This window comes from Amaranthus tricolor, chromosome 13 (genome assembly GCF_026212465.1).
Source record: "Amaranthus tricolor cultivar Red isolate AtriRed21 chromosome 13, ASM2621246v1, whole genome shotgun sequence".
NCBI lineage: Eukaryota > Viridiplantae > Streptophyta > Magnoliopsida > Caryophyllales > Amaranthaceae > Amaranthus > Amaranthus tricolor.
The window spans coordinates 12,107,677-12,124,327 of NC_080059.1; the positions used below are offsets into that span (position 1 = coordinate 12,107,677).

General features: G+C 33.4%; 1 protein-coding gene across 1 annotated transcript; it reads right to left on the bottom strand.

Annotated features, from left to right (window-relative positions):
* Positions 1-1,138: 1,138 nt before the first annotated feature.
* On the bottom strand, positions 1,139-15,233 carry LOC130798039 (pyruvate, phosphate dikinase, chloroplastic). The gene is made up of 22 exons (XM_057660886.1): positions 15,072-15,233; positions 13,089-13,360; positions 12,911-12,967; positions 11,840-12,073; positions 11,537-11,674; positions 10,926-11,088; positions 10,551-10,786; positions 10,341-10,469; positions 9,525-9,704; positions 9,103-9,240; positions 7,738-7,902; positions 7,281-7,442; positions 6,896-6,985; positions 6,045-6,183; positions 5,762-5,939; positions 5,069-5,198; positions 3,940-4,068; positions 3,549-3,686; positions 3,384-3,461; positions 2,813-2,904; positions 2,205-2,270; positions 1,139-1,297 (listed from the first exon to the last, which is right to left on the bottom strand). The coding sequence occupies exons 2-21, from the start codon at positions 13,338-13,340 to the stop codon at positions 2,228-2,230; spliced, it is 2,871 nt and encodes a 956-aa protein (XP_057516869.1). The 5' UTR covers positions 13,341-13,360; positions 15,072-15,233; the 3' UTR covers positions 1,139-1,297; positions 2,205-2,227.
* Positions 15,234-16,651: the final 1,418 nt, after the last annotated feature.

The window sequence follows — 16,651 nt, forward strand, 5'->3', positions numbered from 1 at the left end:
GGCTAAAACCGACTTAACCCGAACGAAATTTAGATCGAACTGCTGTAAACCGGAACCAATTTTTTTACATAGAAGTATGATTGACTCATATTTAATCATCTTATTAGTTATTCTAATAAAGTCATAAAATTTTAAAAATACATGGTTTCATATATTTAGAGTTAATAATCAATAGTCAATGTTTATTTAACTACTTTTAATCGAATTATATGAAAATTGATAAGACTTTATAATTTTAATTTCCGGTCAAACAAGTAAAAGTAACAATGTAATAATAATCACTAATTGATTTGCATTTTTACTATTTTGCTTTAAGTAAAGGAACCTTATCACCAATAAAAAAATGACTAACAACTTAATCTGATACTGACTCGATCAATAGTAATTAGTAATTCACAATTCGTAGATGAATTCTACTTGAAAAATACCCGAACCCGATCTGTACCCTGTAAAACCGAACCAATTATTAACCGATGACAACCCGAGACCGAATGAAACTCGACACGAACTTCAACCGACACCGAACTGATGCTAACCCGATAGCTTGAATAACCGATCTTCAACTGAACCTTAACTAACTGACCAGACCCGAGTATGACCCGTCGCAACACGCATTCGAAATATAACAAATCCGAAATACAACCGAATCGAATGACACCCATCCAAAAACCGATCAGATTACCCGAATGAACACCTCTAGAAGGAATGGATTTGAAAGATGATAAAGTATCTAGTACTCTGTATAAAGCAAAATGTGTTTAATATAATACTTAATAAACCAGAAGTATTTTGGCTTTTTAGGAAAATTTTAGACTGTTAAGAAAAATGTAATCAATACAATACCTAAAATCCAAAAATATTTTAGCTTTCTAGGGAAGTTTTAGACCTTTTTTTAAATGCTTTGTAAGGAGGCCATGTGGCAAGATTATATACTTTATCAGGTCTTATTCTCCAACTGCCATGGCAAGGTGTTTATTGAATTAGATTATTACTAGTGTAATGCCCGTGCAATGCACGAGATTTTTTAAATTTTCATGTATATAGTAATTTAATTATTTTGACAACTTTTTCTTAGTATAATTGTTAATTATTCAGATAAAAAAAAGAAGATTAATAATCATATTAAAACAAAATTACATACTCAATCAAAGTAAATATTAAATTTATAATGTAAGTTATTGACATGTTATATCTTAATGCAAAAATAGCAAAAATAAATTTAATATATATAAAGACATTACATTTTATAAAAATTTAACTTAAATTACACAAATAAAAGTGACAACATCTAATTCATCTGCAAAAACAAACAAACAAACAAACAATTAATCTTGTTAGTAAACAAACAAACATCTAATGCAACAATACCAAAATGTTGTATTTTTCCAAGAAACTTTAAAAGATAGGAATGTTATTATATGATATTTTCTTAGTGTTGTTAAGTTTATTAGATGATCGAAAATATTTCAGCAGAAATTTGTATGAAGATAATAATTTTGTATGCTTAATTTTTCACGATATGAATTTTATTTAGCTGAAACTTATTTTCATCTTTCAATGTTGTTGAAAATATATTGAAGAAATGATATATTATATATTTTGAATTATGAAAATGAGTAATGAATATGGGGTAATGGTAAGACCTTTTAATAATAATAATAAATAATAATATAATTAATACTAAAAATAAGCATTGAAAAGTTTTGAGTAAATGATAATTGAGCAAATAAAGTTGTGGAAATAAAAATTCTTTTTACATAGAAGTAGAAACAAAAGAAAACAACATTAACACTCTAAAGTAAATAATAATTAAGCAAATAAGGAAATAACATTTAATTAAAGAATATGACATAAAGTGACATGTGGCAAGTAATTGTGCATTTCTTAACTCTCTTTTTAAAAAGTCGCCACGTGTGAAAGTGATTGTCATATTATATGATTATTATTATTATTATAATTATATGATTAATTTGTTTATTTTAGAGCAATAAATATACTAACTAAAAAAATCCCAAAAAATGTTCATTAAAAAATATACACTGCAGAGTGCAGAACAGCAGAAGCATCACATTTAATGTAGATTTGATTTACAAATATAATTGATGATATAGTCCACCTCCTTTTCTATGAGAAAATATATAAAAATGTAAATTATGATTTACATTTACATTTTGTATAAAATTTCTTTATATGATAATATATACCTGGTGACTGGTGTATTTAATTTTCACACGCATACTTGAGCAGCTGCTAGTCTTGCAATGGGAACTCTGTCAAGGAAACAGCCATACAACAGGGATTATATTCAAAACGCTTTAAGGTAAAGGTAAAGGACAATCTCAATATCTCGCACAAGGTAAAGTTCGAGTGGGGGTTTTTCTTTTTTCCTGAAATAGGTAGACAAACCATACCCGGTAACCTCGAGGAGGGAGTAAAGAGGGATGTGCGCAATCAAGAAACCCCAACTTATACCTATTTCTATTCTATTGGGCTGACCCAATGTACATTTACTGTCTTAAAGTGATCACTTACAAGTACTCATCTGTTCCGTTAACATTGTAGCATTACGTAAATCTATATAAGAGCTTTTAAGAGTAAATGTTGCAATATGTTGCAATTCTAATGGAACAGAGGGAATGATCATTTATATACTTAAAGTGATAACTTTTTATAATCTTATATGAAGTGATGGTTAAAGTGATCATTTACAACATTAAATTGATTAATTAGAAAAATAAACTAATTATATGAGTCTGTCTCATAGTGAGACGGTATCATACAAGATGAGTTGAAAATAAGAAGCTTAGTAAACCTGAATGGAGAACACGAGACATAATCGAGTCCAGCCTCCGCAAAAAATGCAACAGATGAAGGCTCTCCTCCATGCTCTCCGCAAATACCAACCTGTAGAGTGTATTTACAAATGTAGTTCAGTATCTTTACTGTTTAGATAGTATAGAGATCACTTGGTTAGTCTATGTAATGTAATTGACCCCATTGCAAGTTTCGAAGTTTGTCCCACATCGGTTGTGTGAGCAGCTGATGAAGGATTTATAGATCAAATGGGATTTCTCACCAACTCAACTCGGAGTAGTGGTTGGTCTTATAGAAGGTTGAAAGTAATATATGAATTGCCGCACGTTCAAACTTCAAAGTATCATGTAAATTTTAAATTCGTTGATGTCACAAAATCATAGTTTTTTTAAATTTTATTTTTAGATATATTACATGTAAAATTAATTTTAGTGTTCATAAAAATAATACTTCTTCCTATACCTACTATTTGTCCCCTTTGGAATTTAACGCTATCCGCTAATCACTCAATCTGTATTTTATTCATAATCTATAAGTTAAAACATAGTAAGCGAAACTCTAAGTTATACCTTCAAGCTAGGCCTTGAAGCACGACCTCTCTCAGTTGCGTGTTTGATAAGCTGGCCCACACCCTTTTGGTCGAGAACCTAATATCAAGATAAGCAGAAGCAGCATTGAGTTAAGCTAGTAATAAAAAGATTACTATTTTTAGAAGGATGTAAGATCAGACTTACCTCAAAGGGATCAGTTTGGAGTATGCCCTGGGACATGTATATAGGAAGGAATTTACCAACATCATCTCTACTATATCCAAATGTCATTTGTGTGAGATCGTTTGTTCCAAATGAAAAGAATTCTGCTTCCTTTGCAATCTACAATAGAAATTATATCGAACTATTATATTTTCTGCTTGATTAAATTTATTTTTTACGTAATCAATTTATACATCCAATCAAATTAGAACACATGGCAAAGCTCTTAGTATATGTCATTTGTCATTTTTCAACAAAATTAGTGTACCCATCTTTAGAGAAATCAAAATTCGCTCTACAAAAAATTTATCATATCCGGGTATTAAAGCTATTGTCAGAATTTGGTGAGGGGAAGAACGGGAGTTTATTGTACCTCATCTGCAATTAGAGCCGCTCTAGGGATCTCGATCATTGTTCCTACCTTGAAGTTCAAGGTGGTACCTGTCTCGGAGAATACCTTTGATGCAACATCGCGTATCAAATTCACTTGATGGCCTAGCTCCTGTCATTAAGATATATAGTTTGTTATTTAACGACTTGAACCAAATTAAAGAAATACAATCTGTGATATCGTAAATATTAATAAAACTCGAAGAGGTATATTTCTAAAAAATTTTTTAGGTTGGAGGTTGGTTGTGACTTATGAAAAGGTGGTTTCTGTAATACATAGAGGGTTCTGAAGGCAATCTATTAAAAGATAAATCGTTACTTTCTTGTCCTACAGTGCAGATTTTTTTGTGACTTCATTTTGGGAAGGACACACAATATGGTAGCTTATTTGCTGCTAAATGGATACTCGTATCAACTTGGAATACGTATGTTTAGATTCGTACTTCATAAAGGAAGCAGTTGGAAGTTGTAAACATTGGAGATCGTCTTTATTGGTTTGGGCATGTGCGACAAAGGCCAGAAACAACTCTAATTAGAAGGTGGAAGGTCAAAACCAGAGAGACGTCAAATAGGAAGAGGGACGTCAAACTTGACTTGGAGTTGGATGGCAGGAGTGAGGATAGATATGAGAAATTTAGGCTTAGAAGTCCATACGACAAGAGCTCAGAACGCATGGAGGAGAATGGTTTATGTAGCCGACCACATTTTATGGGATTATGGCTATAATATTGTTGTAGCTTCATCCCAAGTATATTCACTTTGACGAAACGTTTTTTGATTCAAAATTCCCACCCTATTCACTTTCAAAAAAGAAATAATATTCCCAAGTCCCGACAAGGTTTACTTCTACGCTATGTTACTTGGACTTGGGTACTGATGACAGATATTGGTACATGTCCAAGTGTAGGGTCTAATTATTCAATTTTACGCCTAAAATGAAGTGTCTAAGTGTCATACCAATGTCTGAGCATCAAGGATCAGATAAGGGTACATGAGGCAAAATAAAGAGTTCGAGTAACATAGCTTCTACAAGTGTTTTTTCCTGAAAATGAAGCTGCCTGTGGAAGAAATTAAAAGTACAAAGTAAAGAAAATACATAAATCGAAGAATACCTGAGGTGTTCCAACAAGAGGAACCATAATTTCAGGTAGGACTTTAATGCCTTGGTTGGTCATTGACACTGCAGCTTGGAATATTGCACGTGCTTGCATTTCAGTAAGTTCAGGGTATGATATCCCCAGCCTGTAAGAACACAACCACATTCCATTACCATTATTTGTAAAGAAGACTAGAATCATAATCGTGTATACCTGAACTTTTGGACAATGCGCACACATATTCTAATAGATTGTAAGGAATCAGATTAAGGGTGAAAAACTACAGTTCTTTGAATCTGCGTACACCTAAACCCACTCCCCCTCGAACTAACTCTCGGGTGGAACCATAGATGCCTCTTCTAAGGCAATTATTAGGAATTGTGTGTTACTTTAATCAACGAGAAAAAAATGCTTTCACATACCAAGGTGATTCTCTTGTAACGCACAATAGCTGGATCGTCAACGATTAACAATAAACCAGAAAAAATGAAGATATATATGTAGATGATTATTGGAATTGATGTTATTAGTTGTAGTCTAGTATTGAAAATATTAATATTAGTATTAGATAGATCCGAGTAATTTTTTTATTGATGATTTTCGACGCTAATTTGTTTTGGTTTCATGTAACGGACCCCATATTGTTGCGATATAAACGTTGGTATTATTTTTGGGGTTATCATCAAAATGAGGACATCATATCATTACCTGCAGCCCCGGAAACCCAACATAGGGTTGACTTCGGATAACTTTTCAATCCTGGAATAGACTTCATCATCTGTCATGCCTGTTTCAGACGCTAAGTCCTTGACAATTTGATCTAAGTCACCTTCTGGAAGAAACTCATGAAGTGGAGGGTCAAGCAATCTGATTGTCACAGGAAGCCCTGAAATTTGCAGAAAGACGTGAATAAGCACAGAATTTCTAATCACCAAAAACATGGTACCATCACACCAAGAGGGAGAAAAAAAAAAAAAAGAAGAAAACTTGCCATCCATGGCCCGAAAAATCCCTTCAAAGTCGGATCTCTGATAAGGTAACAGCTGGTCCAGAGCTACTTTTCTTTGCTCAGGTGTAACTGCCATTATCATTTTTCTCACTGTCTTTATCCTATCATCTGAAGCAAAGAACTGAGGCATCGAAAAATCAATGATTTATTCACATTTTCAAGCTATCACAGGCTGTTTTGTGCCATTAAGAACATTATCAAATAAGAGGAAATGGAATATGAAAGTATTTCAATATGTACATTGAATGGCATTTATTCTCTTTTTGGTTCATAATATAATGCAAAAATATAATTTCGGTCACAGTCGCAGTAATGGTTATAAATTAGATTTTTGGTCCCTGTGAGCTCAAAAACCTTTCTAATATGGTCGCAATATGGTGATGCAGTCTTGTATTTGCCTCATGGTCCAAAATAAAAACTTCCTTTCTTTTGATCTGAATAAGAAGTACCTAAAGTATAATCTTTGTTATCAACAATCTCTTACGTTGTTTTATTTTGGTTTATGTAGCAGATCCTATATTGTTGGGTTAAGGCTTTGGGAATTATTGTTGTGTGGTATTGTTGCATTGACTTGAGTAAGGCCAATATAAAATGACTCGGAAAATTATGAAAAAAGAGTAACCCGACAAATAAGACTCCTCTAAATTTTGGGTTAGAATTCTGAATGGGTGCGAAATAAAAGCAGACACATTGCTGCAAGGGAAACTATATAACATGATGAAACACTTTTTCAAAATTTACATAAACCTTTGCACATGATAATAACAATGAAAACCAATTCGACACTAAATGAACCTTAAAGTAAACTATAAAGAAAATTATAGCACTCTTACCATATGCTCAGTCCTGCAAAGCCCAATCCCTTCAGCCCCATTGTTTCTTGCTGTCAACGCATCCTCGGGTGTATCAGCATTGGCCATGACCTTACAGAAAGAAATACAAAATTAAGTTATTAGAATGTAATGGTCGGTATTTTACTCCATAATTTTAACATCTTGATAGAGTCAATATGTAAAAAGTAGCTTATAATGAAATTTATCAAGAGAAAGCTGTCAAGTATTCTTCCATTAGAAGTTACTAATACTTTACAATTTGGGGAAGTGGTATTAGTTGCTACTATTATCATCTAGACACAAATTTTACCATACTTTGGGAATCCTAATTGGATAAAGAAAGTGCAAGTTGAGAAAATTAGTAAATATTATGTCATTATAGAACCTTAAGACGTCGTATGTTATCAGCCCAAGACATGAAGACCTCCAGATCCCCGCTAAGAGCAGGAGGTGCAAGTGGTTCTTTCCCTAGAATAACTTCACCAGTAGTTCCATTAAGAGAAAGCCAGTCGCCTTCTGCTAGTACATTATTTCCAACCACAACAACCTGCACGATGAAGAATAAATATCAATATTATCCATCATACAATGAGATAACTCCGCCTAAGAGTACTTCTCGCTCATTGCAGGTCCCAAGCCCAGAAAAAGAAAAGTAGTCAATATGTTTGTGACAATCAGCTCAGCAAAACCTACTAGTCAGATCCCATGATTTTGAACCAAAAATTAGTTCTTGTTAGCCAACGCCAATCTTTTGGGATTAAGGCTTTGACATTGTTGTTGTTATTGCTGCTTTATATAAAGAGATCAAAAATCAAGTAAGAACGGAAATTTAAAAGCCAAACCTTCTTGGCATCATTCACTTGAATATCTGAGCACCCTGAAACGCAACACTTTCCCCATCCACGAGCCACAACAGCAGCATGGGATGTTATTCCACCCCTCGCAGTCAAGATTCCAGCAGCCACATGCATGCCTCCTACATCCTCTGGGCTAGTTTCAGTCCTCACCTACAAAATGCAGATACTTACTGTATGTTTTGGGAAGAGCTCAGTCCCCTCACATTTAATCAGGAAAATTATTTCAAATTTTATATTCTAAAGGATTTTGTAAAATTTAATTAAGAAAAAGATATGAGCGAAAAAGAAACACAAATCTTCTATAATTTTGAAAGATGCATACTCCTTCCATCCCTCTCAATTTGCCTCATTTTCAGTTTTGGTTTGTACCACTTATTTGTCCTCATTTTCTATTTTCGTCTGTCCCTCACAATATCAATGGATTTAACTTGTGAAAAAATGAATAAATGTTAAGGAAAATAATTTGAGAATGGGTCCGCTCTGCATAGGTTCTGGGTGGTTACCGTTTGGGTCTATACTTTGGGCTGACACTGGGCTCATGCAGAATACTAGTTTGGAAACCTAAAATAAGACGAAACTAAGGTTAATTCAGTGAATTAAGAACAATGAATCCCACTTCATGTAAGTTCATTATAAATCGTTATGTAATAATTCAAGAACTAATTCCAAAATCTTCCCATATCCATGAGAATTTTCCCAAATCATATTCTATTCACTCTTTTCACAATCGTTGAATCTGTAGGGTATTGTTCAAAATCAAAGCTTCCACTCCATTGTTAAAGTTAGCATTCTTGTTGAATGAAGGGGGTGTATCCCATATAGAAAGAATACCGACAAATTTGTCATCCTTGTTTATATACTTGCCTTTACTACGGATGCACTAAAAATACATGTGCGTGCTGACAAGGACAAGCTTGGACGTTTGGCACACGTCTGCTTTTATCTGATCACGCATTTTTATCTTTACCACCTTCACCATATCTTTAAATCTCTCGAGTGATACATGAGTCATGATTTAATATGTTTGGCTGTTTATTAATAAACCCTTAATCCAGCTAGAGGCGAGACTATCAGCTAGTTCCTATAGGCCTTCTCCTAAGCATCCTAATTCCTACCTAAAAGTTAAACTGAAGCCCACCACTTGAGTAGAGATTAGAGATGGTTCTGAATCTTGGGTCCTTGAGAGAGACATAAACTACCAGAAAAAATGGCTAATGGTAATATGGCATATATGGGTGTAGTGTAGATAAGATAAACCAAGCTGTAATATAACAACAGAACTGAGATATTAGAGGGGTAAATGACAAAGAAACACATTACAATAGGAAAAAAAAAGGGCACAATGTATACCAGAATGACACTTTTTCCTTGCGCGTGCCAGGCTTCCGCATCTTCAGCACTGAATACAATCTGCCCCACAGCAGCTCCAGGAGATGCTGGTAGCCCAGTAGCAATCACTTTGTCTTTGTATGCTGAAGGATCTTCAAACTAGTGCACAAATCAACAGGCATAATGATGATCAATACCCATGACAAACATGATACTATGTACATGGATAAATTTTTCCCATACCAATGTCCAAAAAAGTAAGTTATAGATTTTTTGAAGCATTGAAGCAAATTAAAACCATGCAATATGGAGTGATTTTGATTAGGTGTTATTTGTGTGTCCGTATGTCGTATTTTGAAATCCAGATTAATTAAGTTCTCAACTGATTATCCATCATGGAAAATTGACTTCTCGATGAAAGCTTCTGTAATAGGGTGCTATACCTGAGGGTGAAGCAGCTGGTCAAGATGTTGTGGTTCCACCATCTTAACGGCAGTATTAGTATCAACAATTCCTTCATTCACCAGGTCGACAGCTATTTTTACTGCACCTTTTCCGGTTCGCTTACCGGATCGGCATTGTAGCATCCACAGCCTATTTTCTTGAACAGTGAATTCAATATCCTGCATTGACATAAATGGATCACCAATGATTATTGCAACAAATACAAAATTTAGGTTAAAGAAACTGTCTAATATTTGCGCAATAATCAAGACTAATGTCACACGATTCGCGATTCGATTTTATTCGTTTTATGATTCGGGTTTGCGATTCGCAAATCGACGTATTCGTTGTTCGTTTGCTTAGTTTGTTTGGTTCGATTTTTAGGTTCATGATTCATGCATTTGATTCGTTAGAGTTTTTTTCATATTATTTTATTAAAAATATCAAACATTTAGGTGAATAAAAAGAGCCACAAGATAAACAAAAAGTTAGAAATAGAAAAACACTCCATTTTTCATTAAGGCTCAAATTATGCTAACATAACTAGTACTCGCAAACTACAAATAGGTTATGAAAATACAATGTAAAAGTTTTGTAAATCCTTCAAATATTGGAAAGATTTGAAAGGAAAACATACTAATTTCACCTCCCTTTCCCACCCCTCCCCTTCCCTTCCCTCCCATTCTGTTCCATCCAAAAAAGTTAAATACAGTTTTAATAAGTCAGAACTATAAAGCTTTGGCCCCATCAACACAAGTGACACAAAAATCTAAATCTACATACAAATTTCATTGTAAAAGGCTATCAAACATTACCATCATATCCTTGTAATGTTGTTCTAAAATTTCACAGTTCTCCACGAGTTCCTTGTAAGCTTCAGGCATGCACCTCTCCATGGTGCCTAAGTCTTCCGGTGTTCTTATGCCAGCGACAACATCTTCTCCCTATTTACGCATAACTTTCAATCAAGACGAGAAAGTGAAATTATATCGTCGTCTAAGTTTGTAGCAAGTTATAGATATTACCTGAGCATTAATCAAAAACTCCCCATAGAGCTTCTTTTCACCAGTGCTCGGATTTCGAGTAAAAAGAACACCTGTTCCTGAAGTATTCCCCATGTTGCCAAACACCATAGACTGGATATTAACTGCAGTTCCTTTCAAGCCAGAAATCTGGTTAATGCTTCGATACTTGACGGCTCTTGGACTGTCCCAGGACTCAAAGACTGCTTCAATAGCTAACTGAAGTTGTTTCAATGGACCTATAGATCATTAAAATGGCACAAATAAGGGAAATTAGGTGCTGAACTACTTCAACCAGGTGTGCAAATGGTGAATTTTTGGCCTGGAAAAATGTCAGTTTCAAGGCATAAAAAGAGAGTAATGAAAATTAATTCATACTGGCAGGAAAAACTTCTCCTTTTGTCTCTAGATACACATTCTTGTACTGCTCCGCGAGCTCTTTTAGATCTGAAGCAGTTAGCTCAGTATCAAGTTTAACCCCTTTTGCTTCCTTCAGATGTTCTAACTTCTCCTCGAATGCGGAATGAGGTATACCCATGACCTTGAAGAAGAGACAGTCAAAGTTAGCTGGAAAATTTACGATGTAAAATTTGAATTTTTATACCTTAGTCACAAGCAAGCTTTGACGAACTAAAATACAGGACTTATAAGATATAAAAAAGAAAAAGGAGTTGAGAAAAATAAACATTTTTATTAAAGAAAACAATAAAACAGTAATCAAACAGATCTTTGGATGGCTTTAGGGCCTGTTCACCCTAATCTTAGTAGAGTTAAAAGAGTAGCAAGAACATGCGAGTGAATTAAATGGGCAGACTGAACAATACGAATTGAATTGAACTGACTTGAACCTGAAATGATTCGGGGATAACAGCCTTTGGATGTGAAAGAAAGCAACATATAACAATTTCAAGTAAAGAGAAGAAAGGACACTTGAAAATTAACCTACTTTGAGAATGATTAGCTTACACTACAAAGAGGTAAAAACTTACAACACCACCAAACATATCCAAGAAACGCCTAAAAGAGTCGTAAGCAAAGCGTTCTCCACTCTTTGCAGCAAGGGCATTAACAACTTCGTCATTAAGTCCGAGATTCAGGACCGTGTCCATCATCCCCGGCATAGAAATCTGCAAATGTACAGTGCCAACTTTTTGTCAGGAATGAAAGAAGCGAGCATAACAACTGTAATGAACAACTCTATTGTTTGACAGAAAATGTGTCGCTAAATTCTGTAAACTGGAACATTTTAACAAGAAAAACAAACAGAAAAAAATGAAATATCAATCTCATACCGCAGCACCAGAACGAACTGAAAGAAGAAGAGGCTTAGAAGGGTCTCCAAGGTAGGCACCCATATCATTCTCTATCACTCTCAAACCTTCTAAGATTTCCTCCCACAAACTTTCAGGAAGCTTTTTGCCATTTTCCTGATACTCTTGGCAAGCTTCAGTTGAAATGGTCAGCCCAGGTGGAACAGATAAGCCTATGCTGGACATTTCGGCAAGATTTGCTCCTTTACCACCTAGCTGCATAATCAGAAAAAGAGATATCTCAGCACCACAAAGCATGATAGACTTCTTAGTTAAACACAAACATTTGTTCCTACTCCTATGGTGCAAGCAAGATACGACAGTCTAAACTCAATATTATTACATGATAGCAGGATTGAAACTGAATCAACACAAACACAAAATTACTGAAGAAACGTGAAGACCACATGACATGATAAGCATAGTGCAAAACAAGGACACATCACCGTATCACAAAGGTCTTTGAGTTTATCGCGACCGAATATAGGCCGCATCGACCGCGAAATCACCCCTATAAAGTAAAGCCCTTTTTGCGACCGTGACCAAAACCATATTTTTGCACTATTAATGATAGGACATAACAAATATCCAAACCAGACTCATTTAAGTTGATTTGTCAAATCATATTTTCATTTTATATTTACATTGTTCTTCGTATAAATTACTAGTAACATGAGCTTGATGTAGCATCAAATACGAACAAAACATATTTAATAGAATTTCCAAGTCCAATGCAAATAATTTATTAGGCCGTGACAATTCGTCACATAATCTCACCGTGACGCATTCGTGTGGACACAGGACACCCGTGGGCTCGGGCCTACAAACTCACGGGTCAAGAGCATTGACTTGCTCATACACTAGGTGAGGTTCATTGATTCCCAAAACCATATGGTAGTAGGAGGATTAGCTCACCTAGTATATATGCAAGTCTACAACCCACTATTTTATCGATGTGGGATCTTGTCTCACATGTGAAATATTTCCAACATAAAAGTTGGGTAAAAACTCCCAAGTTCATCAAATCCACTTATAAAATGTTAAATGACTTACCAAGGATTTCATGCTTTTGTTGCCTTCACTTCTTCCTTTACCAAATGTGAATACTCGCTGCACAAATTAAAGAGAGTCAAGAGTAACTAAATATACAACATTCTAATTTTGTGAATGAATTAAGTGATCAATAGGATCTATGTGATTATTCAAAACACACAAGCTACTTATATTGTACCTTTCTCGCGGTTGCAATTGGCTCTGAGACCAAAGCCATGACAGTGGGTGACCTCAAGTGCCTAGCATGCTGATGCAGACATTTCTTGTTTTGATATTTAACACGTCGAACACTTTTGGCCCGGCCACGACCAAGTAGATTTTGGTCTTTCAGATAACCAATCTGATCTAAGGGTCTCACTTTCAATAGGGCTTGTGCGCAGATGTCATGATTAGATCGGGTAAGAATTCCTTTATAAGCTGAAGCCATCATCCTTTATAAGTTCAGTAGACCTGAAGAGGGTTATAAACATATTGGAAGTGAATGGACGAGACCTCAAATGGGAAATTGACAGTTTTTAGACTGAACATTGGAACTTTATATTGATCATTCAGCTAATTTTAGCAACATTTAATACCAGACTCTAACGAAAATGTATTTTCTACATATTAATACTTCAACCCTCTTGATTTGAATTCCCATTTATCTGTTTGAATAAGTGATATAGAAGTGTAATATAAAGGTACCTATAGGATTCAACTCAACACAGGAAACTCACACAAAAACAACAATCGTTCCACCTAACGGTGTACTAAGCATTGGGGCAGAAACATATACAAGTTATGGGGCGGGTCTCACCAGATCCGGACCCGGACCCTTTTAAATCCAGAACTGGATCCGGACCCTAAGGGTTCAAAATTTTCAGACCCAGACCCTTCGGATCTGATGGGTCTAGGGTCTTTAATGGGTCTGCAACAAAGTCTCTTTGATTTGTCAAAATTGAACCTTTTGCAAGTCTTTTTCGTATTTTTATAAGTGACTTATCATCGTATTTTACATATATTTAATACTAATTTAACATCCATAGCCGCATAGCGTTATCCATATACGCTTAAAATTCTATTAAAAAAAACTAGTTCGAGTCCATAAATTCAAATACAAAATAATTATTAAAAATACTTATCTAAATGCATAATTAAAAACCACATATAAAAGACTAAAAGAAATACACAGCAAACTTAACATATATACCGACTATGAATGGAGTCTGGAGTATTATATATATATATATATATATATATATATATATATATATATTATATATATATATGAAGTGAATTAATGATAGAATATTTAGTTTTAAATAATTAATATTAGAAATTAGAATATTTAATTGTATAGGGTCTGGGTCTGAGTCTGGGTTTGAGGGGCGGGTTTAAAGTTCAGGTCTGAGGGGCGGATCTAAAGGTCGGGTCCGAGTCTACAACCTAGGACCCAGACCCAGACCCGTCAAATATTTTTTGAATTTAGATCCGATTTGAATTTGATGGGTCTCAAAAAAATAAAACTCAGACCCTTATAAAGAGGCAGATTCGAGGCGGAAAGTTGAATAACCCACTAACACTACTACTAATAACTAACTAACTAAATAAAATTAACCTACAAAACTACCACCACCGAACATTATCTTCTTTTTTTTTTCATGCAGTTGAAGGTATTAGTTCAATCTTTAATATCTCTAATTATATATTATAAAAATTTGATATTAATAATCTTTAGGATAAGACGAATCAAATAAGATCACATAACTATGTTTTAACCTATAAATTAAAAACTAATCCCAAAGTAAAAGTGTTGAATGAATAGTATTTTTTTCTGATAGTTGCCGCTAACTTGAAAATTTGGAACAGAGGAAGTAAAAAGTAGGAATAATTAAAAAAATAATTTTGGAGCATATTTCAACGCTCAGCAAAGCAAAGAATTAGTGAAATTCGTATATCATAGAGCACGCACAAAATCTGAAGTTGAGCAATAAATTATCCAGAATTCCAACAAATTTTAAACAGAACAAAAAACGGCGAAGAATTCAGTACATATTGAAATAATACTTCACATTATAATGAAAAATATCCATGTTCAAATTAAAAAGCCATTAATGTTATTCCTAATTAATCAACAACAGGCAATTGATTAAGATAGCAGAAGAGGGAAATTGTTACTTACTTTGCTAATTCAAGAAGAAAGTGAAAAAGAAGGACAATGCTACAAATTCAAAATTAAAAACTATTCATTGTATATAAATGGAAACGAAAGGCTGAGAAAAAAGAAGAGAGTAAGAGATAGAATGATCCATATACAAAATTGAGTTAGAGGCTAAAACGAATCCAACCATTTAAGACAAAACCTACTTGTGTTAGTATTACAAAAAACTTGTCATTTTTGTCATTAAAATTGATGGTGACATTTTTATACTTACTCGACTTAATTTCTTATTTATCTTTTGCATTTTTGTTATTGCACTAATTTAAATTATAATATTTTTAAATGTGTATATTTTAAATTATAAAAGTTAATATTAATAATTTTTATATTGAGACGAATCAAACAAATTTTACTTAACTATAATGAGACATTAACTTTGAATTGAGGGAGTATTTCTTTTGTTTTCATAAAAAGTTCTACGACTTAAATAGAATTTTTTAAATGATGGAGATTATCTTATTCTCTCTAATTTAGAGTTAATGTCTTATTTACTTTTTGCATATTAAGCCCATTCACATTTCACTCTTAATTTATATTTAATTTTTAAATTATAAGTTCATAGTAAAGTTAGATCTTGTTTGGTTCGTTTTAATGCAAATATTTTAATATTAACATTTTACAATTTTTAATTATGCACAATTTGTGATGTCATGGATTGAGACCATAAATTTAATACAGAAATTAATTGGAAAACATGCAAAAAGCAAATGAGAAATTAACTTTAAATTGGAGGAATTATTAAATAATAAATTTAATACACAAAAAATGAAGACAATAAACATTATAAAAAATATAATAAAAAGTGCGTAAAAATATAAGGACCACAATTATTAAAAAAAATATTTTTATAAATATTGGAAAACATGTGAGGACCACAAGTAATATAAAAATGTTAAAATAAAGTTAATAAAAAATATGTGAAAACCATAATTATAATTAAAATATTAAAATGAGGATTGATAAAGTTAATGAAAGATTTATTTATCGAACAATAAATAAAACAATCCAAAATAAAAAATAAAATAACTTTAAGGAATGAGGAGAGTAATAATTACAGCTAGTCTCTTGAGAGACTCTTTCTTTGAAAGACGTCTCTAAGGTCCAACTCATTAAAACTTAATGTTTACTTACAATATTTTTAATGCCGACTTATCGTATTCTTAATACCTACTTACAATATCTTAAATGTCTACTTACATTATTTTTAATGTATACTTACAATATTTTAAAAATAAATATATACGTATATTAAGCTGGCCCAATTAGAGATGATATCTCGAAGAGACCGTCTTTCATAAGAATTTGTCTAATAAATAGAGCGAGAGGTTGGAAAACATGATATGTGGATGTGGTTGAGTTGTCTAGTTTATCCCTCTTCCCGCTCCAAAATCTTTCCCTCCACTGAATTTATGTTGTGCATATTTTAAATATCTGTTATCTTCTTTCATCTCAAAGCCTCAAACCACACACTACCCACGACAAAAAAAATGTAGTTTCGAATGAGTGTCCACGGCTCAACTTTTTTTCAAAATTTTTTTATA